The sequence below is a fragment of the Aulonocara stuartgranti genome (assembly GCF_965226115.1).
Source record: "Aulonocara stuartgranti genome assembly, chromosome: 13".
Lineage (NCBI taxonomy): Eukaryota > Metazoa > Chordata > Actinopteri > Cichliformes > Cichlidae > Aulonocara > Aulonocara stuartgranti.
The window spans coordinates 23,852,964-23,880,780 of NC_138949.1; the positions used below are offsets into that span (position 1 = coordinate 23,852,964).

Below are 27,817 nucleotides of genomic sequence, written 5' to 3' on the forward strand. Positions count from 1 at the left end.
GGAAATTCGGACATACACAAATGTGCTTATGTTGCGGTCAGTATTAGATGACATTAAAAAGAGGCTGAGCACGGAAGAGGCTGCAGCAAATATAGTTTAGCAGAGACAGGAATGAAGGAAGCAGGAGAATTACAGACATCAAACAGGAAAAAGAACAGATGAGAAAAGCAGACAGGCAGACATTCAGAACCAAAAGCAGACACTGACAAGTAGAACAACAAAAACAAGTCACGTGCATGTGCCCAAAAATGATGTTTTAACATCATGAGTGGCTGAAACAAGTTGCTGAAGAATGTGCGTATTCAGCAGATGTCACTCGCTGGAGTCACAGAGTACATTCTGTCTGCAACATCAGCTCTGAATTATGAGCAGCACAAACTGTGTCGGGTTTTCAACTGGATTAAAATCTAAACAGATTATAAGAAAGTCAGCCTCACCTTCACGTTCACACCTTCATGCAACCCCTCCATAGTTCTGGTTCACAGTTTGAGAGGCACCAAGTGATTCAGTTCTGATCTCCAATACTCTTCAGCGCTTTTCCTGTCAGTCTGTGTCACATTAGTGCTTTTAAACTGCCAAAAAGTTTTTTTTCTGCACTTTAAAAAAAAAGAAAAAAAGAAAATTTTTAACAACTATGACACCAAGGTCACAGTCAAATTTTGGCCTAGTTTTTTTCTTTCTTTTTTCCCCCAAAATGAGCTACGCCTTTACTGTCCAGACACGAAATGACATCATGCAACTGCGCTCACATGTTTTCTTAACATGAGGCCAGGTTGCGGTGTATTTCAAGGCACTCAGAGGGGTTTAAGTTTCTTTTCAGTGTCAGCTCTTGACATTCTGAGTCAACAGACCTGTTCACAATTTATGTTAAAGTTGACATTTCTTTTTAAAATATGTGCTTCTGCTACAGTCTTAGTCAGCACCAGCCTGGACAGGGACAAATCTAATGCACGAAATAAAATGCAACTTCCAGCTATGGAAATTCTCACAGGGTATCTTGGAAAATCAATAGCACTCACCACAGTCTTGCTCAGTTTCAGACATGGTTAGCTGCTCGGGAATGACTTAACCATTTAAGCTGCTTACATGACTGACAAACAAATGTGGCGATGCAGTCTGCCCTTCCACTGTGCCCACATGGTTTTTGATGTACATGTACAACTTTCCCGAAAATATGGGTTGCTAATTTTGTGTTTTCCTCAATGTCTCCTGCCTGTTTTAAACAGTCTTCAACAGAGGTGGAATTAGTGCCAGGAATTCCTTCATGTGACTGTTAAGTGTGATTTATGAGTGACAACACAGACCAGGAGTGAAAGACACTTCCACAGTCAAAAAGAGAAGAGAGGAAGAAGCTGGGGTGGTGGTGGGGGGCTGTGGCAGGGTGGATTCAGTAAGTTTCCAAGCCTTGAGGTAAGTTATAGATCTTTGATGCAACAGGTGTTGAATGTTGTCCTTTGTGTGTTTTTAAGTGCACATATGTTGCCAAATCTGAGGGGGGAAAAAGTACGTACACAGTAACAGTAAAAACCGTAAAGGACACAATGTTTTTACCACCTGCAGCATGACTAGTGATCGTTTTTTCATTCCTGGATGTTTTATGTCATGCATAAATTGTAAACAATTACACTACTAATGATGATATATGACTCATTGATTCATTTTGTACAGAATGTGCATTCTCATTTGGACTGTGCTGTTTCACAGAGCAGCAGATGCAAAGAGTGAAGTCTCATTATAAGTGAGCTTCACTGATTAGCACAAAATACCTGTCATATGACACTATGACAAAATGCAGGTCCATACTGAAACACTTCCATTTATCATTATAAATATATCTCCAGTTATATTTAATAACAGTTTATATCATACATATCAGGTTTTGACATTCCATTCTATTCAGCTAATGCACATATTTCAGGTGATTGCTGGTCATGCATGCCAGAGTAATCCTAAGGTTCACATCAAGCTTTACAACAGGGCATAACTCGTGGCTTCATTCAGCCATGGGGGGAAAAAAGAAAACAAAACAAAAGAAAAGCCCTCTCTGATCAAGTCTAATTGTAATGCAGGATCAAGGGCTGCACTTGAATGGCTGCTCTTGTGGTTCCAGACACATGGGGATTGTGTGCCACTGAATGCAGCGCTGAGCTACAACATCTGTGCGACCTTGAGACAATAAATGCCCAGTGAGGAATGATGGGATCACGTTCAACAACAAGTTGTAAATAACTAAGGTAAAACGGCCAAAAAATGACACCATGTTACAGAAAATGTGCAACGATTGATTTCAGCTGCAAAACTAATGTTTTTGGCTCACAACGCTCAAAAGAGAGTAGCCTATTCATGATTCTTGACACTATACTGTAATCAATTAACTTTAAACGTCGAATCTACTCCCTCCTATTTATTATCAATATCTCAGTGTGTTTTGGGTTAAGGGTGTCTTGATCAAAACAGTGTGAGTTCTACCTTTCCCGCAGGCTCCCCGCTGAATGAAAAGAACAGGTGGCTGTTGCAATTTCTGCGCCCGTCGACTGACCCTCTTCAGCTCGCAGATATTCCGGTAGGACACCCCATCGCTTCCACAAACCGCTTCGGTGGTTTTGCACACGCAAATCCCACTCTTGCTTCTCCTCCTCACCGTCACAGTGTATGCAATCCCGCCGGAGACCGAGCACTCCAGCTCCTCTCCGCACACTGGGTCGCCGAGCTTCCCACTGCCGCCGCAGGCTTCGCCTTCACCGGAGGCGCACACCGGGCAGCAGTGGCAGGCGTCGAGGGTTTGTCCTGTCGGACAGTCCGCTGGTAGCCGAGGACACATCGACTTATCACACCGGGAAGGACATCCGACAACATAACGGCTGGAGATTTGCGCATCCGCCGGCACGGCTGCAAAGGCTACGATTGCGCATAACAGCAACCAAAACATGTTTCAGACTGAAAAAGAAGCTCCCCTAAAAATTCACCAGAAACTTTTAAAGAGTTCCAAAAGGTCGCTCTGTGCTAGCAGTGTTATGGGATGACAGAGCTCAGTGCTGAGGGGGGAGTCATCCCAGCTGGAGAGGCATTTAACAGAAACTCCACTGCGTAACCAATTACGCGATTTTACGTTTTTGCTGGCACGGCATCAAACATGCAACTCACTTTCTAGATAATAACAACAAGCAGGGTGATTGGTGGCTTTACGTGACGTACTGAATCGGAAGAGTTAAATTACTGACATGTCTCCAAAAGCGTGAAGATAAATAATCAGAGGAAAGAGCAGAAAATTGCCATGACTGGTGGGAGGAAGTGATTTTAAATATATTAGTTTTATTTCAGCCTATTACAAAACTTTAAATATCAAGGTCAACTTGAAAACAAGCAAGAATATTGAGAATATCGAGACTATTTTAGTCCACCAGTGTTTCCTGTCGATGACTGATGAAATGAATAATAGCAGAATAAGGATGCATGTAGCCCAGATGTTTTACGCTATACAGCCTTCCACACATCCAGCGTCACTATTTCCTTATGCTGTAGTTATTTATTTTCCTGTTCTAATGCTTCCTTGTGAGTCACTCCTGGCACCCGCACAAGCCTCATGGCTAATTAAAAAAATCAGTGGTGGAACAATAATTGCGTGGATTGTGGGTTTTATGCGTTCATGTACACTTAATAAACAGCCAACTTTGCTCCAGTTGGAAGACTGCATGAAGACATAACTTATCTAGGCCTGTTTATCATGATGCAGGGTTAAGCACCCAGCAAGTAGGGGCATAACAAGTCTAGTACAGGTATCCAAATAAAGAATGCACTCAATTCAAGAGCAATCAACATCGTTTTGTACAACTAATCACTCAAAATATTTGTAAACATCAACTCTTGACACATTTCCAGCAACAGAGTAGCACATTTTAATTTTGGCAAACAGCAAACCGTTGTTAGATTAAGATGTCTGTGGTGAGCTGTAAGAGTCCAGTAAACTCTATAAATCAGCCTCATAAAATACCCAACACAGTTTGATAGACTGTGTTAAGACAGGCTTGTTTTTTCTCTTTTTTATGTGCCTCTTGGTTTAAATGTGGTCGACAAATACAGCAGAATATTTGTCCCCTGCTTGGGACCCTGTGGTGTGCTGGGGCTCAGGAAACCCAAATCTTTTGTATCTTTGGGGCAATTAGAAGGGGGGCATAACGGAAACAGACTGGACTCTTGTATAGCACAGGAAACAGAGTCTACAATGTAGACTGTAACCCAGAGCTGATGTTAAGAGTTAAATGACAGGGTTCATTCATTTTTTTCGCAGAAAAAACAAAAACAAAAAAAACAGAGCTGAAGCTGAACGCTCTTTAATTTCAGTCCAAGACAACACACATTGTTGGCTGATGCAAAAACGGCCGAAACCCACGCAACATCATCAGCTCCGTTATGTGGCACTACGTAGGCGAGAAACGGTGGGAAAACTTGCAGATGAAAGCAACCTCATTTATAAGGAACACCCATCCTCCAGCCGAGGACAGTGAACGTAGCCAATGATGGACGACACTGAGGTCTGTGTGATCTCGCCTCCCAAGTTTGTCCAGGCTGTGAGTGAGGCCATTGAAGGACCAAAATGGAGCTGTACTTCCACATCTGAAGCCACACCAAAGTCTGGCATCCTCCAATGAGCATAGGAGCTATGGTATATATGGAATATCAAAGAGCTGTACATCCAAGCTCATACTTAAACACACCAGCTAATTATAAATGATTTTGCTTCTTCCAATGACACCATCCACATGTACCTTAAAATGTCCACACATGCAGCATTCACAATTAACTGCACACATAGAGACGAAGCCCCTGAATATGCCATAACTCATTATCCAGCTGATTAAAGAGGCTTTAAATATTCAGTCCACACGTACCATATCAAGCTCAAGGCTGAATATGTAAGGAGCACCTCATTAAGAGATGACAAACGATGCTCATACATACGCTTTATCATCGATGTTGGAGCGGAAATACTTGCTCCATGTACACCAACTGTTCTACATTGCCAAGTTGGCTTACTTGTACAGTTTCCATTCATACTTTTGGTCCTCGATGAAGATGACTGTCTCTTTTTACTCAGCTGTAGTGTAGATTAGGTTTTATCATCAAGCTGTGAGGAAGAATTTTAATATCACGCACAATTTCAAATTCAATTTTAACAAGCAAATAGGAAAGGCCCACCTTAGTCAGATATAACGGCAAACACATTTTATAGGATTATAACAAAATAAAGTTGAATTATGTTTGCAAAAGTTCTGATACTTTGTGTATTTATATTCTATTATATAAATTGTTAATGCAGGGCTTTTATATGGAGTGTGGAGTTGATGGCTTTTATTCAAGGATCCAAAAATGGTCAGTTTCTTATTTATTGTAATTATTTTGATGGCTTGTTCTGGTTGAGGCTAATATTTCTGTAAACATGGAATTAGGGGAAGCTCACAGACACACCCTCTTTTGTTAATGTGGCTTTTTGCATGCTTCTTACATGATTCTTGTTATGATTCTTGGCTGGGTCTGTGCTGAAACATCTGTTTCATGCTTCTCGTGTGTGGTGCTTTGCACTCCATCAACTGAAACCTTTGCAGTCATCCGTGATGAAAACATAACTGGTGGTTTATAGAGCACAGGAATGTTTTCAATGACAAAGTGAAGATTTTTCTCTTGCCACAAGAGGGCAGAGGAAACTCTCTACAATCACATCAAACACTCAAATCAAACTGTGGATGCTGCCAAAAGTTTCTCTCTTTGCAGACTTTGTAAACCTCTTATATTCCACCAGACTCATGCTCTCCTGGATAAAGATAAGCACAATACTGAAACATGAGCACATTTTCAGTGTTTATTTCTTTCAAGTCATCCACATAATAAATAGAGACAATTCAAACCAATTACACTAGACTGAAAAGAGGGTGAAATAGCTTGGCTTTGCTAGGCTCTAATGCGGCAGGCACTTAAAAAAGATTAGTGTGTATTATTTAGAAGGATTACAGTGGGACTTTTTTTTTTTTTTTAAATAACACCATGAGGCAGCTTCCTGCTACTAGGCTGTCAACACAAAAGTGAACAGGAACAGGACATGCCTAAAAGCATATAAAAAATAAATCTGTTTCTAGTCTGCAAACACGCAACAACCAAAACATCTGTAGATTAGAAAAAAATAATACAATTTTAGGTATTATTAAAACCTTAGCATGCAACATAAGTGGCTGAGCTTGAATACTTTTTCTGTTAAACTATGAATTAAAACGTATGCACTTGATCAATTCAGTATTATCTTCAAACTAGTAAACACAGGTTTAAGCAAATATGTCTTTCAGGACCGAGCTAAAGCTCACTCTGCCATATTGTTGTTGCTTTTCTTTTTAAATCAATATTAATTACAAAATGCATAGAAGCATAGTCCTCATCGTCTTCTTGTTCACTTGCTACTTTAAGCCGTCATCAAGACTCCAATAATACAGAGAAATATGATTCACCAGAAAGAGTGACTTGGGTTGTGACATGGTGCACACGCTGTGAAAGCTTTCAGTTTTTCTTTTTTCATCTGCACGGCACTTTGCCTTTACTACCACAAGTGGATTATTGGTTAAAACTATTTACTGTCGTAGTAGTAGTAGTAGTACACAGAAGACTACTTTATTTTGTCAGTAACATCAACTCAATCAACCAAAACGTTGTTGAGGAAACAGTTGCAAAAAGAACAGACCTTAACCATCCCCGTATATTTAAAAACAGATTTAAGTCAGTGGCTTGGCCAATGTAAAAAAAAAAAAAAAAAGACTCAATACATTTCACCTTGCATGATTACACACATCGGATTGTACATAACTATTTCCATTTTTTATATATATATATTTTTTAAGTCTAGCCCAGTCCAGAATTGTCAACTTTTAATTTGCATTAAAGTGAGGATTTGATCTCTGACTTGGCCTGCTCCAAAAAAATAAACACTGGCGATAGTACACAAATCCAGTGTTACAATAATGAGTATGAATGGATCACACAGTTTAGTACAAGTAGATCTGAGAGGTGACAAAATGCCAGTGCTCACTTTGAACACTCTTTTCAGATGTGAGGAATTAGCTAGCACCCTTAAAAGCTCCCTTATTTTCTTGGCACAAAGTGGTTTGCAAAATTCCTCAACACTTAAATGCTTTTAACACCTCTTTATGCCTGTACAGATTAAAATAAAGCTGTTATTGAGTGCTAATTGACACAAGTTAAGTAGAAGGTGTAAATTAACTCTTGGTAAATAATAACATCATTTGAACTATGACAGCAGGCGGGAAGGGGGGGGGGGGGGGGGGGGAGCTGGGTGGGTAGAGCCTGGGTTGACTTTGGCACAAGAGTGCAGTTCAGAGGTGAGCCAACTTGTTTCTCCTGTACACCGATGGAGTAGTTCCAAAGAGTTTGTGACAGAGCTTTGACTGGGAAAAAAAATTAATGTTGCTCACAGGATTTCTTCTTTATCTGAGGATCTCAGTCAACTTCCGCTTGACTTTTAATGTCCAGTTAAACGGGTTAGACCTCACTCACTGGCAGAACAGCATCCTCTAGGTTCAGGGGTGTTTCAGGCATGTGGGGCTCAAAGCTGCTCCGCCGGCGCCACGGTGACTCCTCAGAGCTGGCGACGTTGGTCACGGGAGCGTCGCAGGTCACTTTGCCAGGCGTGTTTCCTGCAGGGACAGGCGTGCTGGCGTGTGGCTGTGACTGGGGCGTGGCAGCAGGCTCATGAAGTGCTCGCTGTCCCATGCCAGACTGTGAGCGTGTGCCGCACGTGACAGCACTCCCCCACTCTGGGTAGCATGGTGGCACTGCAGATATGGGCGAGCGAGGGACGGGGGGACCCGTGGGGGTGCGGTAGAAAGTGGAACGGCTGCCGTGTTCCTGCAGCAGAAAAAGCACGAGGAAAGAAAGAGCAAGAATGAAGGAGACAAGAGGAGTTGTTGTTAGTGAGATGAGTCAAATCCTGACGTGTGTACTTCATGTGAGAAGAGCCAAAGTTAGTTACAGACTTGGAATTAGCGCCCGCATTTGAGGCCTGATGCAGCTTGAAGTTGTAGGTGCTCAAGAATGAAGCATTGCTAGAATATGGAGATGACGGCAGTAGGAGTAGTAGCAGTAGAAGTAGAGGTAGCAGGAAAAGTAGTGTCAGGAGGTTTTAGTTTTGGTAGTCTCAATAGGTTGCAGTAGAAGTTCAAACAGAGTGCAGTGGTTGGTTGTTGCTCATTATTTCACAGCTTTTCAGATTTCAATCTCTGAGAAAAAAAAGATGTATCAGAAGAAAGAAAAAAACTCAGTACAGGTAGGAAAAAAAAGGGTCAGCAGGAGGTGAAATGTAGGTTAGACAAACACTCTGCAATGCTCTGTAATGCACCAAAATGTGCACATGAAAGCACCACCTTTATGGCTGTATATTTTTAAACATAGCCTCTTCACCAAGATGCTTATTCACGGTAACACCATATGACATTGCAGGCCTGTGCAACTTCCTAACTATCACTTACGCGTCATAAAATTTAAGAGTAAAATTGTAGCACAAACATGACAGAAAACCACAGTAAGCATCACAAGTGTATTAAAAGTTCTTGTTTTGTTCTCGTCGTTGAATCCAAATGTCCAAAATCAAGCTCATGTCGAAATTTAGCGGACAGTGGGAGGGGAAAGATTAGACAATCTCACAGTATGAAGGGTTGGGAAAACCCAAACCTTTACTGCAGTGCCAGTTGTCATCCATTGTAGGCATTTAAAGCTAACCTGCTCTAAATTTGACTTTTTTTTTTGTTAAGAGTCAAGCCCAACCGAAACAGGATATTAAAGCCTGATGTTTTGTGATTTAAAAATTCAATATAGCCGCCGATATTTTCTTTTCATTCAGACACACAAAACAAACACTATTTATTCTTTTATGTGTCATTATTTATGATTACATACCAACATAATAAAACAAGATTATTTTTAAACGGCATCATTGCAACAAGTGTTGATTGACCTGTGTTTGTGTGAATCCGCTTTGCCTACTGGGAAGTTGCAGAGTGCCTTCTGGTGGACAAACTATGTAACAACATGCCACAGTTGAAGGGTGTTTCCTTCTGTCCCTTTATTACTTCCCTTGTTTTCATCAACAGTCACAAATGCCAATACTGATATATCAACAAATAGCTAATATAGGCCAATATATCAGCCCAACCGATAGCTGTTTAAGAAAAAAGCCCCAACATGTCACTATGAAAACTGAGTTTGTGACTCTGGACCTGTGGATTCAGCTTTGGTGAGTTGTTGTTACACATTCACAACATTCAGAGATGTGCTTTCGGAAGTCAAGATGAAAACAAGGATTTTGTTGTATGGGAACATATGAGAAAGATAAAATAAACATACAGGCAGCGAACAGGAGGGAGGAGAAGAGACAAGCAGGATGTCACACATCTAAGACAGGTACACAGCTGCAGCAGACTGCAGAGATAACAGAGCACGGAGGGAAGAGAAACAGAAGGTGTGAAAGATGCAGTAATAAAGACACAGATACAGTTAGGCTTAAACTATTCATAGCTAAGCTGGTCAGACAGTTCATGCAGTCAGAGCATATTTGTGCATGAATACTTCCAACTTTGCACTGAAATGTCATCAGCAACAAAGAAAACATAAGAAAGCTGTGGATGAAGATGAAGGCTGCAGGGCCTTGTGATGGTCAGTTTAGAGTCATTTTGTACTGTGGCAGAAAAAAACCCTTCATTTTTAGCATTTGAAAGACTTGAAGTATGCTTGATTTGCACTGCCATGCCTGTGACAACAGCCATCACATGCAAGAGAAGCAAGCACACCTCGACTCTTAAAACACCTGACGCACAAATTGCATCCCTTTAGCTGCAAATATTCTAAATGCAAAACCCCTAAACTTTATGCTAAGCTTGATATCAGAGAGCTGCAAAACAAAACAAACAATAAAAAAAAAAGCAAAGGAGATTGAGGGGTGAAGATAAGCAGCGAGAATGAGGATGTGAAGGGAGGAGGAGCAGTTGTTGGGTAATCACAGCCATACGTAGGGTGTGGTTGGTTCAAAGCAACAAAAAAGAAAAAAGAAAAGCGCATCAGATGTGCAGTCGGATCTGATCTGTTCCCCTTCGTCCACAAACAAAAGGACCAGCCAATAAGTGAAAAAAAAAAAGTATTAAAAAGCTGAACCCAGAGCTTAAAAAAGGGGGAGGGAGTGGGATTTAGACGAGCTGACATACGTGCTGCTGCACTCCCCGATTCGGGACGTATACCTCTGTATACAAGGGTTCGACAGCCGTCTGGCCTGCCGCATCTGCAACAACACAGTGCAAAGCAGGATTAGAGCAGATGGGCCATCTGCCCACTGGGAAAGGAGAAGAAGAGGTGGAAAGAATGTGAAAGGAAGAAAGGGAGAAACGGATCGAGAAAAGAGGCACAGGGAAGGAAAGACAAGCTAGAGAGAAAGACACAGAAGGCAAGAAAGGAAACCACAGAGAAACAGACGCTTGCGGATAATGACTTCAGTCTAACCAAAAGGGCCCAAATGTGGCAGAGGCTGGTTTTCATCTGCAGTGAGGACAATGGAAGTGGTTTATTTCACTGCTCACCTACCGGGTCAAGCTGCTCGGCTCCCTGCACGTAGACTTCTGAAAAGTAACTAATGCTCAACAAGTGGTGACAGCTGGTTATCCATTACCCACTTTAGCTAAATCAGTTCAGGGGCAACCCAATGGGACTGGAATTAAGTGGTAGCCATGAACTTCAGTGTCCACAGTTTGTTTCCAACTGAAGACTTTTTGCATGCCATCAGTCTCTCTATCGCTCTCACTTTGATGCAAATACATTTAAAGAAAATAATTTCAAAAAAGTAGTATTAAAAATAAAAATCAATCCCGTTTGTAGGTGGTAATGAAGAGGCTTGAGGAACATTCAGAACCGTTTTGAGCAAAGTTCAAGCTATAATTTGCCCCCCGATTATAAACATCACAATCCCCTTTACAGGTCCATAGCTCAGGAGTTAGAAATTACAAGTCTATGCCATTCTGTACTATGCAACTACAACACAATATTGTTAAAATACTATTATAGGATGAACCAATGTCATGCGGAAAAAACGGCACAGCCAATTCTCCTATTATGCATTTGTTTACAAAGAAGTAAAAGAAAAAAAAAGAAAAAGATTGCCACTGAAATTGCGTGAGGACGTGTAAGAATAAGAAAAAACAAGCGGCACAAGTGAAACAACACACAAATCAACCATATCATCTTGACTACTACAAACCACGTCACTCAGTAAGTCTCCCACTCTACTCATGCAAGTAAAATTCAGGGCTGACGTTACTTTCGATGTTAAACTTTAACCTAATTGCAGTGACTTATGTTCCCTCCCATGGTGGATTTGTGTTGTACCGTAGTAGAAGATACTTACCGTGGCAGCTGACCTCCCAGGGCCCCGCTGGGCCACAATGGCCCCTGACACAGCCTTGATCCAGCTGTGCATCTCCTCTGGACTGTCCGCCTAGTGGAGACAGACATGAAAAGAGGCAGAACGAAATGAAGGAAAGAATGAGAACATAAGGAGTGGAAATCAGGATCAGAAGTGGCGGGAAGGGTAACATGTAGTTGGTAAAGATGCAGACAGACAAGACTGAATACCAGATTCATCAACATTAGTAAGCACTCACGTCTGAGCCATTCTTTTCATCACAGAGAGTCGCATACCTGTATGTAAAACGTCCTTGATGTGGTGACAACTTCAAATAGATTATCTCTCATCATAATGTCACTACAATGAAGCAGAAAAAAAAACAGGATCAAATTGATCTCATCTCTATCTTTATCAGAAAAGGTAAGCACAAACCACCGAGACAAAGACATTTTTCTGTACAATGGAAAAATGTTGGGACTTGTTAGATACCTCTGCTTGCACTCCTGGACTTTGTGAACTTCTTTTAGTGGGATCATTCTGAGAGGCTCTTTCTCCTAAAAACAAAGAATTAACTTTTCATAACACAGGACAAATATTATTTATAATGCATTCACATTTAAAATGCTGTATCTAATGGGATAGCTAGAAAAGGTGCAGAGTTTCTGGTTCACAGGGGAAGGAGGTTAACTTTCCAAGAAGTAGCAAACTGCAAACACTAATGGTTGCAACTTTCTTGACACAGCACTTTGATACAGCAGACAGAGAGTCTGTGTCCTTGAGGCCTGTTGATAGCCAAATAGACAGATAAAGTTGTCAAATAAGGGCAGACCTAGACAAGGACAGGGTAAGGGACGTACAGTATTATCCAGAGGACAGTCTGTGTGTGTGTGTGCGTGTGAGTGTGTGTGTGCAAGTAAGAAAACCCGGAGGGAAGAAGGCATGATCGGACATGTACAGTGAAGGCATTGAATTCCACAGGCTATGAATAAAGCATGTTGGAACTCGGGGTTGTGTTTGCAGATACTTCCCCCTCGGATTCTGGAGGAAAATCAAATGTGTGTGTACTACAAATCTAAACATTCCATAAAAGCTTCATGTAACTTAATCACAGTTAATTACCAAATCTGACTTAAAGTAACTCATTGAATTCTCTTCGAGAAGAAAATATCGCCGTTTCCAGTTCCTCATCTGGGGAGAAAAAAAAAGAAAAAAAAAAAAAAAAAAGATTCAGATTACAGAAGCACATCTTTTTATACTTCTTACACATTTTACTTTACTTTTGGGTCTTTCTAAAAGTATAGAACTGTACACATAGGAGGAGCTGAATTTTCTTAGATTATCATTATATTAATTGTAATGGAGCTTACCTACTTTATTTTTTAATTGGGTCCCTGAGCAGAACTACTGCACAGGGGAACCCATCTGAACACCAACACAAGGACAAATTAAATTAACTAATTTTAAGCAAAAAATAAATAAATAACCAAAAACAGTGTCAGTGGTTGTGTCAGTGCTCACCACAGCTCCTTGCTTGACGCAGTAGCCTGACTTGATGACATTGTGGTCCTGAGCTGGCCTCCCCAGGAAGTAAGGCAGCTGGCTGTGGGAACGCTGCATGGCCTCACGCTCAGCTCTATCTGCGCCATCACCTCCTTCATGCTGGAGGGTGAAGGACATAAAATAATGTCAATTTGAAGTTCATTGTGAAAAGCAAACACCACAAATTGCCACTTTGGATTCTGTGATGACAAACGATCAGACAATGATCCTAGTTAACTGAATTTTGAGAAAAAGACATTGGTCAAGAAATAAAAATATTCACCAGTCACTTTGTTAGGTACACCTGTTCAACTGTTAACACTCATATCTAATCAGCCAGTAACATGGCAGCATGCATTTAGTCCTGAAGACACGGTCAAATCGAGCATCACATTTAAGTAACTTTGAACGTGGCCTTGACAGGCTGGTCTGAGTGTTTTAGAAAGTGCTTATCTACTGAGATTTTCCCACACAACCACTTCTATAGGGTTTACATAGAATGATCAGAAAAGAGAAAATATCCAGTGAGTGACATTTCTCAGAGGACAATGGCCAGAGTACCTGGAGCTGATAGGAAGGCAACAGTAAATTAAATAACCACTTGTTACAACCAAGGCCTGCTGTGAATACTTAGCTCAACTAACCATAAAGCAGGTGTGCTAAAGCAGCAAAAGTAGTCATGGATTCATCCCATTTTACATCAATGATCCAGGATGCTTCTGGCGGTGTAATGGTGTGGGTGATATTTTATTGCCCCATTTTGGGTTCCAGCATTTTCATATCACAGCCTACCTGAGTATTTTGGCTGACCATGTCCATCCCTTTATCTTTTAATGGTTACTCCTAAGATAACATCTTTTGAATATGCCAACGAGTTCACTGTACTCAAATCAACTCCAAAGTCCCCAAATCACAATCCAACAGAGCACCCTTGGGATGTGGTGGAATGGGAGATTCGTATCACGGATGTGTAGCAGACAAATCTGCATCTTTGATCCTATCACGTCAATGAAAACCTCTGAGGAATGTTTCCAGCACCATGTTAAATCTCTAACACAAAGAATTAAAGCAGTTTTGAAGGTAAAAGGGCATCTAAAGTTGTACTAGCATGGTGTATTTGGTGACCTGACTGGTGAATGCATAATCACTGTTAAAAAAACAACAACCTGTGATTAACATTACGACGACTGTTGCACAGATATTAAGATAATGCAGTAGTTTCAACATCAGAAATTAAGGATCATTTCCTTTATCAATAAATTATGGATTAAAGTAGTTATCAAATGTTATTAATCATTTATTGGTTCAACAATAGTTTTGCACTTTAGAACATAGAGATATCAGTTTCTCCAAGATCAAAGTGAGGTCTTTAAATTGGTCGATTTATCTGACAGGTTAAAACTGTAGAAAAACTGTTCTGTGTTTGAAGCAGAAAATTTCACACGTTTGAGAGCCTGAACGCAGCTCTCTTTGGGCACTTTTGCTAGGTGAAAACTAATGATCTAACAGTTGGAAATAGCTTGACTAAATCATTCTAACAGATACAATATAAAAGCAGCATTTTGGGAATAGTCTAGTTTAAAAACAAATTTACACATTTTCTTTTGAAGGATTTCCCAAAGGTGGGATAAATAAAGTACATGTTATCATATGTATACATGCAAATGTAATCAAATACAATATGTGGTTCACTGCATTCACGGGTAAAGTTTACCTGTGTTTGGGTGACTATGGGCACTCCTCCAATTATCTCAGTCTTATAGGAGACTTGTTTTTTGGGCCCTGCAACATCTGGCAAAGCCTTTTGGTTCTCTGAGTTCTGCTGGCCATCAGACAACTTTGGAACCTTACAAACAAACAAACACACACACACACACACACACACACACACACACAAAAGCTTTAGGTATAAATAGCCTCTTTTTTACAAACTTCAAGCCAAGCTTCATGAAACTTTATGCATGCAAACTCTGACAAGCCTTTTATCCCCATTTCCCCTCCACATGCCCAAAACTTCATTGTCCTTTATCCCAGAACTCTGTACAAAGCAGCATCCTGTTAATCATGCTCTGACTAACTTCCATCTAGTTCCTTGAAAGAGGAAGAAATAAAAGTTTTTCCAAGTGATAAAACATAAACCAGAAAGAGCAGATTAGAAAAGCTGAATCTGAGATGTGTGTGTGTCTTTTGTTTATCATCTCACAGTGATCTTGGTGGCTTTATTGAGAGCGTTGACCCAGTCGACAAGGTCCTGCTGATCATTGGCCTGCAGGAAGAACTTCCTCATCCCAGCATTGATGACTTACAGGTGACAAAAAAAAAAAAAAAAAAAAAAAGAGCATTGGGAACAAAAGAAAAAGTGAAAGTACATTCTTCTGTCACAATCAGGCTACAATACACCCTCTGAATTACAAACAAATACACATACAAAGACATATTGAAGAGTGTATTCAGCCCTTTCTTGTATCAGTGTCAGGACACATCCACCGCCACAGATTTCTCTGGAAGTGAAAAACAACTGAGCCAAGGGACTCTCCCACACACACCCAGCAGCATTTTCTCTGCATGGCGATGATGACCCAGCTAGACTCAGCTGTCTCCGTCTGGCACCACCTACCCACGTCTAACCATGACGGGGGGGGGGGGGGGTGTACCAACAACCAAATATTCTCACACGGTTTTACAGCCATGAACATGAGAAAACTGCATTTCAATCATGAAGACATTTTTGGGTCAAATGCTGATTAGCTATGGATCAGGATTTAGATGCTGAAAGAAATAAAGTCTCTTTTCTCTCTGGCTTTGCCATAAATCCTTCAGTTCTGCAGCTCAAACCGTCCCTGTGTCTCCTCTATTTCCTTCTGACACCATAGCAATAAATTACATTAAAGCTGGCCTGGTAAATCAGGCGGGGGAGAGCTGTGAAAAGGCAAAAGGCAAACTGTGTCACAATGAAGATCATTCTTCCCCGTTCTGTGTATTTATTCCAGATCTTGGACACCTCAATACACTATTCCACTACTTTCCTGCAAAATAATTCTGTCTATCTGGCCTCAAGCAGATGACCAGGAGGAAATTGTCCAACAGTCTTGAGCTAAAATCTGTCCACTGTTTGTGGGAGTGATAAACTATTCGGCAGTAGTGGAATTGCAGTGGTATCTTTGGCGCTGGAATGAAATCTGGGAGAAGGGGTATCAGATCTGACTCATAGTTACACATAACAAAACAATGCATGCTGCTGGGAAATGCAGACAAAAGCCAAAGTTCACACAGTTGCTCTTAATCTTTCTCCATCGCATATGAGCTGCAAACAAAAGTCTGTTTGAGTTTTTTTAAACTATAAATTAAATGTCAACATTGCTTCACCCTATATCATGCCTTGGCTTGCTGGACACAGGAAAAGGGGAGGAGCACGATTCATGGATATCAGACAAAATTTAAAAATAGCTTCTCACGTCTGCGAATCAGGTTCTGATTAGGATGTCGGCATCCTGTCATAACTTCAACAAGGCAACTGCTGTGTACACAGCCAGATATACACATGCAGTGTGAACATATTGTCACACACTAGTATTTCCTGCTATTGAACTGGACAGATGAAGACTTAGGCTAGTAAACAAACACTGCGATGAAGATTTACTCTTAAAAAATAAATACATCTGACAGTAGTTAATAGTTTTTATTAAATATTTTTTCCCCATCTTGGCCACATGAGGTAAGAAGACAAGTACAAATAGGGCTTTATGTATTTCTTTGTTGAAGGACATTGCAAAGAGGACATCAAACAATATTAAAAAGCTATCAACACCCCATAAATTATACCCAGTCCAGGTAAAATACAAAGATTATATAATTCACTCATACAAAATGAGTGTCTTTATTACCCTTTTATTTTAACATATAAAATTAATTACCGTATACCATTACCAGAAGTGTTCATATTACACAAAGTTTCAATTAATAAGATCAACGTATGGAGAAGTAAAAGCTCAGGCTACAGACTGCTCTATACGCTCATTTTCAGTTTCTTTTGTGAAGTTATTCCAAACAGGGTCATCTCAGTCACTAAACTGAGCACTGAAGCCCCACACATTCACTGTTAAAACCTTCTGCCTGCAAGAGGCAGCCAATCAGCTTGCTTAAAGGAAGGATGGCTTTAAAGCAAAAGGATAGAAATGGAATAACTCTGGAGTTGTACGGAGGCCCAGAATTAGACAAATAAAGAATATTTTGTACTATAAATCATGCAAAACAACTCTAGTCTTCTTCTTTCCGCTGCTGCATATTCACAAGGGGTCGTCACAGCGGATGGATCCACATTTTTGATTTGGCACAGATGTTTACGCTGGATGCCCTTCCTAACACAACCCTCCCAGGGATTTCTAGACAAACGTGTTACCCACTACACTAGCTGCTAAAGCTACTCTTGTCAAGTCAAAAAATAAAACTATGGAGTTGGAAAAGAGCACAGTAGGTCCATTTTAAAGATAGTAAGTAAGAAAGTTCTTGCATAAGAGTCAGTTTTCTAATCACAGGGACCCACAAGCACAGAGTAATGCGACTCATTTCTAAAGACTGCAGAATCAATGTGCATCAAGATTAGCTAACAACGCACCAGAAGAAGACACCAGCAACTTATGCCTTTATAAAATGTTTTACTTATTGTAGTCAGCAATAGGTAATGCCCCGGGATATCCTTATTAACTAGTAGGTGAGAAGAATGAGGCAAAACCTTAGCAATACACAAAAGACTGTTTTAAAATAGGACAGATAATAAATTCTACTTATAGAATAGTTCAACGTGGTTAAAAAAAAACCCAGGCCATTAACTGCTGGAGCATCGTGCATTTTTCTACATTAACAAACCACGCAACGCTGAACAATGCTGCTTGATCAGTGGTGGAAAAAACCTGAGAAAAGCTGTGCTTGACCATGTTGAGAGAGCAGACAAGGACAAAAAAATAGTCCTCCCTTAGGTTATATTAAGGGTATCCAGCTTAGTCAACATGTGGTTAAACTCACCATCATTGCTCATGTTTTCAAAGCAGTTCAGACATTTGTCAAGTTGTATTTTTATAAAGACGCAAGATGTTTTCCTGTTTAGTATGAATAATACTATGAATCATATTATCCAAGGCTCATTAGTGACATCATTGGAAAATGTGTTCAAAATAATATTTGAAATGCAAGATGTTAAAAACAAGAGTGAAGTCTTCTGTGCTTTTATTATGCTAATATCCTGACTGGAAGAACAGATTTGATGACGTGCATTTTCTTACCGAAGCAGAATTCTGCTTTAGGCCTCAGCTTGGTGGCATCGCTGACCTAAATAAGAACAAATCCCACAGACGTTAGTGTTCAAGCTCAACTAAAAAAAATGTGAAGTCTTCCAGTTGTATATAACCTTGTAGCTCATTTGATGATCTAGCTTACCTTAGAGATGTATGTGAGCTTGAGGGAACCAACACAGACCGTACCAACAGGCAAGTTCTGTGAGAAAAGGTGGAAAAGAAAAATACTTGCAATAAAAAGGAAGCTCAAGCTAATGATGCAATTACGCAATACAATACACAATAGAAGTGCCAGTAAGGCAGGCCTTTAGCCGTAGAAGATCAAATGTGATCTGGTCTGGGGGTGAGGTTCTGCAAAGCCAGTCGATATTATAGAGTAAGTACAGCATGTGTTGGCTGCACTCCATCCAGTTAATGTCAGTGCCTTCCTGTGTTTCTGAAACTGGGAGATCCAGATTTAACGTCATTAAAATTTAACTTTTTTCAATCTATAAAAAGAAAGAGACTTATTCAATTATTTACAATTTTTTTCCTGCTCTACATCATTTATGAATACTTGATGTAACAGGGCACTTAACAAATACAGCAAATCTAAATCAGATTATGTGCCAACAGAGGACATATTACACTATATAAAAAGTGACACTATGGGGCACAGAGTAGACACTGATGGCCAACCACTACGGTCAGTGCAAATATTACTGTAGTCTCTTTGGGCCCCTCTCAACAACATGAGTACATTCTATTCCCTATTTAAATGGATGAATACCTGCAGCCTGCACGACTGCTGCAAAACACACCAACCTCAAAACATGCTGATACTGATGCTGCACATGCGTGCTGGTTAACATCAGTTAGGCTTACGCTGGGCATGTGTGAGCCACACAGCTTCTGCTGCAGGTAAGAAAAGCACCAAACACACCTCCAGCTACAAGTTACTCCCCTGTGTTGCAGTCCACAGACAGCCCTTTCTGACATGATTTACAGGAGTGTCTGCCAATAGTTACAACACAGACACCGCATTAGATCTGAGATCCTCCTTTGTCTGTAAAATGTGCTTTCCAAGCATGTTAGAATATAATTTTTAAAAAACATAATTTATAGAGGAGGCTCTGCTATCAGTGGCTCACAGTCAAGATACACCTGCATGAAAGCCAATCATCTATATGATAACTAAAATTTGCAGCATGTAGTTTCCCAGTTTGCCTGTACGGTTGCCCTGAGGCCACCCTCCAGTAAAGCTAAGAGCTAAGCTAACACATCTCTGTGTCTTTACCTGTGGGTTGTCCATGTACCACACCAAGCTTCCCTGTTGTGTGTCCAGTATGAAGTAACGGCGCAGGAACTTGCCGCTGTTCTCATTCTCTTCGATGTCCAGAAAGCCACAGATGCGGTTCTGTCGGTCCACGTAAGGCATCGCGCCACCGGGACATTCCCTAGCCCGCTTAGGCCGGGAAGGGAGAGAGAGGAGCGGGAGAAGAGAAGGGAAAAGCGGGACGGAGGAATTCCTTAAGGACACATTGAAAAGAGAGGAAAGAAAAATGAGTGAAGAGGGTGCGTGGTGAATGGGGAATTTTAAGTTTTCTTTGTGCAGAGTCTTGCTCTCCCTTTCTTTTGCTGTCTTCATCTACTGCATCTATGGTGTCTCTGCCACCTGGATCTCACTAGGCTACAACCAGTGAGGGGATCATGTGACACAAACCACAACCCCGCCTTTATCCTTTTATATCAGCCTCACCCGCTCTCTCTTCCTCTTTTTTCCCCCCTGTAAAACATACTCGACACTGTCACTCTCTCTTCCACCCAGCCTAGCTTGCCCCCCACCCCTTATCCCTCTTCCCTTGGTGTCTCTCTTTTCTCACTTTCTCAGTCATCTCCTCCCAAATTCTCTCTCATCCGATTTGGCAAGCCTCTGGCCAACCCCTTCTATCCCCTCCCTTCAACCCGCCTCCCTGCCTCCGCAGCTAAGCACCGCTTGAGTATTGCCAAAAAATACCAGTGAGCTCAGTCATGTTCGACACAAAGGAGAGACGAGAGGGGAGGAAAAAAAAAAAAAAACAAACACCTAAAGGACCCACACAGGAGAGAGTGTGCAATATTTAACCTGCTGAGTGCTGCCACATCCCTGCTGCTCTCCTTTAATGAACTGAAAAGTAAATGTTTAGACCAACACGTCTGAATGTGCGCATCTCAATGTCAGCACTCGCGTGGGTGGGTGCAGTGTTACTGTGGGGATATAGTCACATTAGCCTGTTTAAGCTGCTGTCTTTCTGAACCAATCCTACAATATGTGAGATGAGTCTGTGGAAGGCCGAGATAAAGCGCTCTTTTTCCAGAACATTATGAGCACTGTGTGGGTGGATGAGGGCAAGGAGGGGACAAAAGGCCCGCTTGTTGTGCAGGGAGTCTAGGCTGTTAGCATCTCAGTTAGTTTCTGGATCTACCCGTAAAATATGCATCTACCCATAAAAGTCAGCTTCTGAGTCATCCTATTTCACACACAGGCTACAGAAAGGAGCAGCAGTGTCAGAGACGACCATCTTAACGCTACGTACACACCGAAGGTCAAGTGAGAGACGTTTCTGTGGAGACTGGCGACACTGTAAATAAAGTACTTTGCAAAAGTTCAGCTGAAAGCATGCTCATCCATTTTCGTGATGCAGAGAAGAATTTGACAAAAGATGAAATTAAATACACTTAAAGATAGGGAAGAGAAAAGGAGGATTATATCAAAAGTCTTAATGCAAACTAGATATAATAATAATAATAATAATAATAATAATAATAATAATAAAAATTAAATATGGATAACAGCTTTGTTAGCCAAGATATGTACTAAGTAGGGAATAAGGGAAATTTTTAAAAATGTATGTTTTTTTTCCTCCATACTATAACAATATAACATTAAAAAAATGATCACTCCCCTAGACTTTGTTTGACCCAAAGTGCCTTTCAATGGGGGGTTTTAACATATTTAAATACATCATGTGGATTTATTTTGTCATCACAGCATCAGGTAGAAAAATGCTTTTCATTATTCTTAGTTCCTAGCTTCTGCTGAACAGGGTTGTTTTTTTTTGTTTTTTTACACTAGTAATTAGGGCTGCACGATTTTGCATAAAATGAGAATCACGATTTTTTGGCTTAGAATTGAGATCACGATTCTCTCACGATTTTCTTTTCCAGTATAAATATTTATTGCACTTATTAACTGCACATCAACTTCGTAACAGTTGAGACTGAACATAAAAACAATAAATAAACATAAAAACAACAAATGTCTCACGTTTTGTTGTTGCTGCAAAATGTTGTACTGCTTGAAATTCCGTCTCCACCGTTGCTCGACACTGCGTGTATAGAGCAGGTAGTGCCACAATAGAAAAAATAGTTGCGGGACAGCACAGTGTAGCATTTGTCTAGGGTGTTGATCATTTTCCTAAGTCCCTCGTTTTGCACAGTGTTGATGGGAGCCATATCTTTGGTCAGGTGATAAGTAATAGCCTCCGTAATTTCTTTGTGCCTGCGGGAGTTCGACGTGTATAGGGAAGCGCTGTATAAGGTTCCCGTTATTGATGTTTGGGTGGTTGACCGGGACCGATTTTCTCCTGTCACTTCTCGTCATCCCTGACGTGCTCTCCGTTGTTTTTTCCTGCTAATTTTAGCATCACACGGCACAGCTTCTGTATCAGTGGTATAAGGCTCCGCCCTTGTCATTTGTTGAGCAGGAAGAGTGAGCGCTTGTTTTCATGCAGATTACGTCCCGGACCAAAATGCGGTACAATCGTCGTCTTTTTTTTCTTTTTTTTTTTTTAAATCGTTGTCATTTGGAAATGAGATCGCACATAAGTATGAATCGAGATCGCGATTTTCTAACGATTAATCGTGCAGCCCTACTAGTAATACTTTTTTTTAAAACCCATTTTTGGCATCTTCCTTTAGCTCCTACTTGAACATAGATATCCTCTGCAAAAAGATGTAAGAAAACACTGACTGATGAACCCATGGCAAGTACCATTAAAAACATGTAATCAGCAGCCAAAAGATTATAGATATAAAAACAAAAAGTGCAGTAAAGTCCAAAATAATTTATCAGCCACATATGACCAACAAAAAGCAAACCAATTTTGACTCGTCTAACAAAAGCTTTGCTAGCACTTCATTTCCTCACAATTACTTAGGGAACCCAAACAGCCGAAGTGAATCTGCATCAGTATGGCTGATGCTGGTATAGATGTGGGAACATGAAACATACAAAGAAAATACAGACTGGGTATGCAGCTTAAGCTCACAGCATTGTTTTGTTTAGTTTTTGGAAGAATCAGGTAGATATTTGAGAGAATCTAATTTCCATGCTTTCTCAAATATCATCACAGGATTAACTTTCAATCAATCAGGTGAGTCCAAGGTTAATACATTTATTTAACCCCTAATGAAATGTAAAAACTCACAAGGGACTAGATAAATAATTGTTTATGTTTTATATTATAAATAACTCTGTGAAATACAGCATTTCCTTCCGTTCTAAAAATTGCTGTAGGAACTCCTTTATACAAGGCAGGTGACAGACAGGAAGAAAACAATTCGACCTGTGCGCTTGCTTCTGTTTGCAAAGTTGCTGAAAAGTTTGCAAATGACCAGTTGGTAGAACACCTGAAAAGCACAGCCTACTCTACCCTATTTGAATTCTAACAACCATAGTTGTTAGGGCAAATTTAGAAAAAGGTGGGGTAGTGAGATGATTGCTTCTGGATCTACATAAAATCTATGACACAGATAATATTATTTTAATTCCAACACACACAAGAACTTGTAACACGGGGGTCGTGCAAGGATCAATATTAGGGCACTGTTATTCAGCTTGGGCATCAATGATGTTCCATCTGTGTGTGATGATGTAAATGGTAAATGGACTGGTTCTTCTATGGTGCTCATTTACTCTACTTGAGCACTCGAAGTGCTTTATACAACATGTCTCATTCACACACATTTATAACAGTACTTTTTTTCGACAGTGCACGTGTATTCACAGCATAGTTTTTTTTAATTTTTTAATACATCTGCAAGAATCTCAAGCAAACCCTTTTCACTTTGTAATTATAGGTAATGTGTGTAGAATTTTAAAGTGAAAAATGAATTTAGTCCATTTTGCAATAACATTGCAATATGACAAAATGTGGAACAAGTGAAGTGCAGAGAATACTTTCCAGACACACATGTCCAAGTGCTTTCTGACATTCACACTCCGGTGAACACATGAGGAGGAACTTAGGGTTTTATATCTTGCCCAAGGATACGTTGGCCAACCACCTATCTTCCAATTAGCAGGTGACCTGATCTATGTCCTGAGCCATTGCCATCCCATAAAAAAGGCCTGAGCAAGACTGCAGAGCTTGTAGTCAAGCCTTTAAATATAATGCAAAAACATTTCATACTGGTTTAAATCATGCCTTACACTCAGTATTGAGAAATCTACATTTCATTTACAGTTCGCATTTCACTAAGAAGTGTAAATAAACAGCAATATTGTTGATTAAATAAACAGTGTAGAGGAAGCATATATCTAGGTGTCACTTGAGTTCACATCAAGAAGGTGAGTAATACCAAGGCCTATTAAAACTTACTGACTGAAAGCAGGAGGGACCTGAATGCACCCACTCTTCCTGTTATCTATTGGTTTATCTCTTGTTGGATCAGGTGAGACAACCTTGAAACCAATGAGATCATATCCTCAGTAAACACAGCAAATATCCAGTTCTCATGATCAATTAACAACTTTGAACTTTATGGTAGTTTACAAAATTGCACTTTCATCGATAAAAAGATTTGTACAACTTTGCTCAGGACAGAGAAGCGGCGCCTCAAGGTCAACTGTTTAAGTGTTTATAGTTCTTTTTTATAAAAAAAAAAGTTTTTCACTACCACTGTTTTTAAAGTCAACATACATACTCTTAACATCAAACATTGAAGCAACAGTGGACATTTTATCAGTTCAACTAATCACATCGTATATGAAATAAAAACTGTATTTTGGTGTATAGCAGTAAGCATGACCCCCCCCCAAAAAGACTGTTTTGTAAAATGGCTGATTAAAAACATGTATATGTCACAGGTCACCTGTCAATCTAGTGGGTCAACATTTAAAAACAAAACAAACAAACAACAAAAAAAAACAAAAAACGCACACACAATAACAACACAGACTAAATTCCAATGCTGTTAACCCAAGTTCTCATGGGGTCTGTAGACAAGTAATAGAGGTGGTGTAGCAAAGGTAGCACTATCAGACAGGGCTCGGACTGAAGATAGCTACATCCCTAACATCTCCTGCAGAGGAAAAATGTGCATGATTATTTATTAAAATGAGCCTTCTCCTTAAATACAGATGAAATTATTTACACCAACACATTTATGGGACTGAATCTGAACTATGTGGGCCCCCAGAAGAAATTTGTTAATGTAGACAATAATTTTTCTTTTTTTTACTTCAGTTTCATTTAAAGTTTGTGTTTGACTTCTTTTCATTAATAGTTATCACATCTTGAATTTGATTGACAATGTTTCTTAAAGGAGAATGCAGAGAGCTAGATCTAGGTCTGAGACTGCGGTTTGGGGAAGGCCTCGGTGAGGACTGGTGGCAGCTCCCGAGCCAAGTGTTTCCCAAAGAAGGCATTCCCCAGAAGCAGTGATGACTGACCGTTACAAAGATCTTGATGAATCTGTGATGAAGAGCTGGATTTAATATGGTCAAATATATTGCACTCCTTTCTACTTTCAGCTGCTCCCTTGTCAAAGGGGCTCATCACAGTGAGTATGTCTGCATATGGGGGGATATATAATCCCCCGCTGGGGATTATACAGGACATATATAGAACATAACAACACATCAGTAATTCAACTGTCAAAATAACAAATATAAGTTCATATTAACTCACCGGAGGTGGCTGTAAGCTACTATATGTTACAGTGCAAGCTACCTCTTGTGCTTAGGTAAGAGCAAATACAGAATGGACAGAGTGCAGTTTTTGCACAGTAGGTATTTTTGTGTCCAGGGTCAATGGTCATAATATCCTTATGATAATTCAGCTCCCTCGCAAGTAAATCTTTGAAAATTTTCCTTACAGGACACGCATAATTGTGCCAAGGAAAGCAATCCACACATGGCAAGCAGTGATCAGTAACCCAGCCTCTATTTGAGTAGCATATCTGGGTTTCTCTAGTAAGGATTCAAAACAGATCACTACCAGGATACTTAGAAACGCAAAAATTCTGTATGGGATCACACAGCACGGTTTTCACTGTAAATTAAATTTAGGAAAGATACAAGGAAACATTACAATAAATTGTTGAAAGTGCTAACCAGACTACAGTGAAGATTTACAAGTTTAAAGGTCAACCTCTTAAGATAAGATGGTGATAACAGCCCACTTCTTTCTAGGTCAAACATTTCCCAGGTAGACTGACTCTTTACATTTGCTGGAAGGCCTCACTAACACAAACACTGTCACAAGATACCCAAGTCATAAGTCAACATTTAGGACTGGACAGTCAGTATTTTGTTTTCATGGTCCTAAACTGCTGCTGTAACATCTAAAGTACCACAGCAACTGGAAATAGTAACTGCAGAGTAAAGGTTTATGCTGCTTGTGTCAGGATGTGGATTGAAAAAACGCAACAAATGAAATAAATAAAAGGGAGAGAAAACAATGGTAAGGGATTAAAGGTAATTAACTAAAGGGGCAGGGGACTTCACTTGCTCTTTGTGGGTCAGGCCATTCTAGTTCAAATAAAACAAATAATTTCTCACCAGAAACCTTTAAATAGAGCCCGGTTTCAGCCTTAACAGTTACTTGGTCACCCAGGTTTCTCGCACCACAGCAATGCCTAGTCTAGATTTTTCTATTTCCAAAGTAAGGCAAAACGAAGATGCTCAGTGGGTTTAGTCTACTAGCTGAGTCCTGCGCGTCTAAACCAAAGGATTTAGGAAACAAGAGTCCATAATCCCAGCGTAAATATAACATCACAACCAAAAACTGTTAGCTAACGTTGGGTATTCCAGCTTACCACAACACGCTGAAAACGGCTGTGTTAGCAGCATCAGCAGCTGTGGCTGTGGCTCCCTGGCCTCAACTTAACTGAGAACGATATGGTTCATGTTAGCTTGTACTTAGCGTGGCGCAAACTTGTAAAACGATTCGCAAGACACGGATAATTACAATATATCTCCCCTAATACTGCTTTTTCTTTACTGCTCGACCGTTTATAACTAGCTGGGAGAAAGAAGTTTTGTCACAAACGTTAACCTAACCCCGAGCTAACACTGGCGGCTCCTGCTAGCCCGCTTCGTTAAATATTAAACGGACAACTTCAAGTGTATGAAACAACAAAGTTATTAGCTTAATTCATTTAGTTTAACGACCCATGTCAGCTTACCCAAGTCGTCCCTCCTGTAAGTGGTGCGCTGAACCGCCGTGGATCTCGGTTGCTGTTGGGTCTGTGCTCTATACCTCAGCCCATCTCCTCCGATTCAGGACAGGGATCCAACACTGCTACTGCTGAGCGACGACCGCAGATCGTCTATTATGAAGATGATCACTCTGACGCTTAACAAAAACATCGATAGAGCTATGTCGTTTAGATTTGTATTTGTGTTTTTTTTTTACTATAATTTTTATATGAATCCATGTGTAATAGGAGTATAATACAGTACAATTCGTCATATATTATTATTTCGATTAAATAATAAATAAAAACTAACACTAAATACTTAGTTTGCATCAGACGTTTGAGCAAGTATTTTTTCAATAACATGTAAATATATGTGTATGTTTATAGGTTTGATTTAATTGCAATCTGCTCAGTATAAATGTCAGGGTGACCAGATGTCCCTCTTTATGTGGGACTGGACAGTATTTTTAAGCCTTGTCCACTCGTCAGAAATCTTGGCACAATGTCCCATATTTTGACCGCTTTGCGGGACTAGCGTTGGCACTTACCCCAGTCAGGGAAGGCTTTTTATTACAGCCTCAGCCTGTCTAATGCTATGCACAACAGGGAAAGTGACAAGGTACCAAAAAAGTCAAGTTTGACAGATTTTAGTAAAAATGATGAAAAATATGATAAATAATATGAAGAGGCAGTACTGAAACCCAGAGACTGTAAGCTGGCAGTACAGCAGCTGAAATAACAGTGTAAATGGGAACATAAAAAGATTATCACATGTAACCACAATAAAAAAAAACATCTTTCTTTTCAATTATTGTTGGAGGAGCTGGGAGAGTTAGATTCAAATATAATATATCTGACTATAGCATTGTGCTAGCATTGTGTACCACTTTCTGCCACACAAACACTGTCAAACCAGTCATATTTAAAGATTATCAAAATATTTGGTGCTTGAAAAATGAGTGCAGAGTAAGAGATCTCTACATAATAATGTGAAAATGAAGCACTGGGTGTAAACCTGGACGGAAATCAGCAGAGTAGTGATTTAGCGACATCTTACGTTTAAAGCCTGCATCGACCGAGTCCTGCGATTATCCCGTGG

At 40.2% G+C, this 27,817-nt stretch overlaps 2 protein-coding genes across 8 annotated transcripts in view; both read right to left on the reverse strand.

The window, feature by feature from the left end:
- LOC309721032 (serine protease HTRA1A-like) overlaps positions 1 to 3,263 on the reverse strand; it is a 28,054-nt gene extending 24,791 nt beyond the window's left edge. The window contains exon 1 of the mRNA XM_082558357.1: positions 2,470 to 3,263. Within this exon, the coding sequence (XP_082414483.1) occupies positions 2,470 to 2,929 (460 nt within the window). The 5' untranslated portion in view covers positions 2,930 to 3,263. The remainder of the gene's footprint in view (positions 1 to 2,469) is intronic.
- Positions 3,264 to 5,843: 2,580 nt separating this feature from the next.
- LOC309721033 (pleckstrin homology domain-containing family A member 1-like) lies at positions 5,844 to 26,841 on the reverse strand. Of its 7 annotated transcripts, XR_014280635.1 has the most exons (15): positions 26,704 to 26,839; positions 19,550 to 19,781; positions 18,416 to 18,472; positions 18,262 to 18,307; positions 15,186 to 15,283; positions 14,697 to 14,828; positions 12,962 to 13,102; positions 12,563 to 12,631; positions 11,933 to 11,997; positions 11,737 to 11,800; positions 11,444 to 11,533; positions 10,254 to 10,327; positions 9,400 to 9,474; positions 8,034 to 8,276; positions 7,793 to 7,905 (listed from the first exon to the last, which is right to left on the reverse strand). XR_014280635.1 is itself a non-coding variant. In XM_082558361.1 (14 exons), exons 2-14 carry the CDS (start codon positions 19,688 to 19,690, stop codon positions 7,674 to 7,676), a joined length of 1,284 nt encoding a protein of 427 aa, XP_082414487.1. In that variant the 5' UTR covers positions 19,691 to 19,781; positions 26,704 to 26,841; the 3' UTR covers positions 7,558 to 7,673. The 7 variants fall into 7 exon arrangements, 4 of the variants coding, with proteins under 4 accessions (XP_082414485.1, XP_082414484.1, XP_082414487.1 ...); XM_082558361.1 differs by lacking the exon at positions 8,034 to 8,276 and having other exon boundaries at positions 7,558 to 7,905; positions 26,704 to 26,841; XR_014280637.1 differs by lacking the exon at positions 9,400 to 9,474 and having other exon boundaries at positions 26,704 to 26,838.
- Between the last annotated feature and the right edge of the window lie 976 nt (positions 26,842 to 27,817).

Bases quoted from the DNA above. Each gene is read 5' to 3' on its own strand.
- LOC309721033 (XM_082558361.1), bottom strand. From the start codon at position 19,690: ATGCCTTACGTGGACCGACAGAACCGCATCTGTGGCTTTCTGGACATC. The intron at 15,284-18,261 runs GTAAGAAAATGC...GTCACCTGTAAG, and splicing joins TAAAGCAGAATTCTGCTTCG to TCATCAATGCTGGGATGAGG. The intron at 7,906-9,399 runs GTATGTTTATTT...TTTCTGCTGCAG, and splicing joins CTCCCTCCTGTTCGCTGCCT to GAACACGGCAGCCGTTCCAC.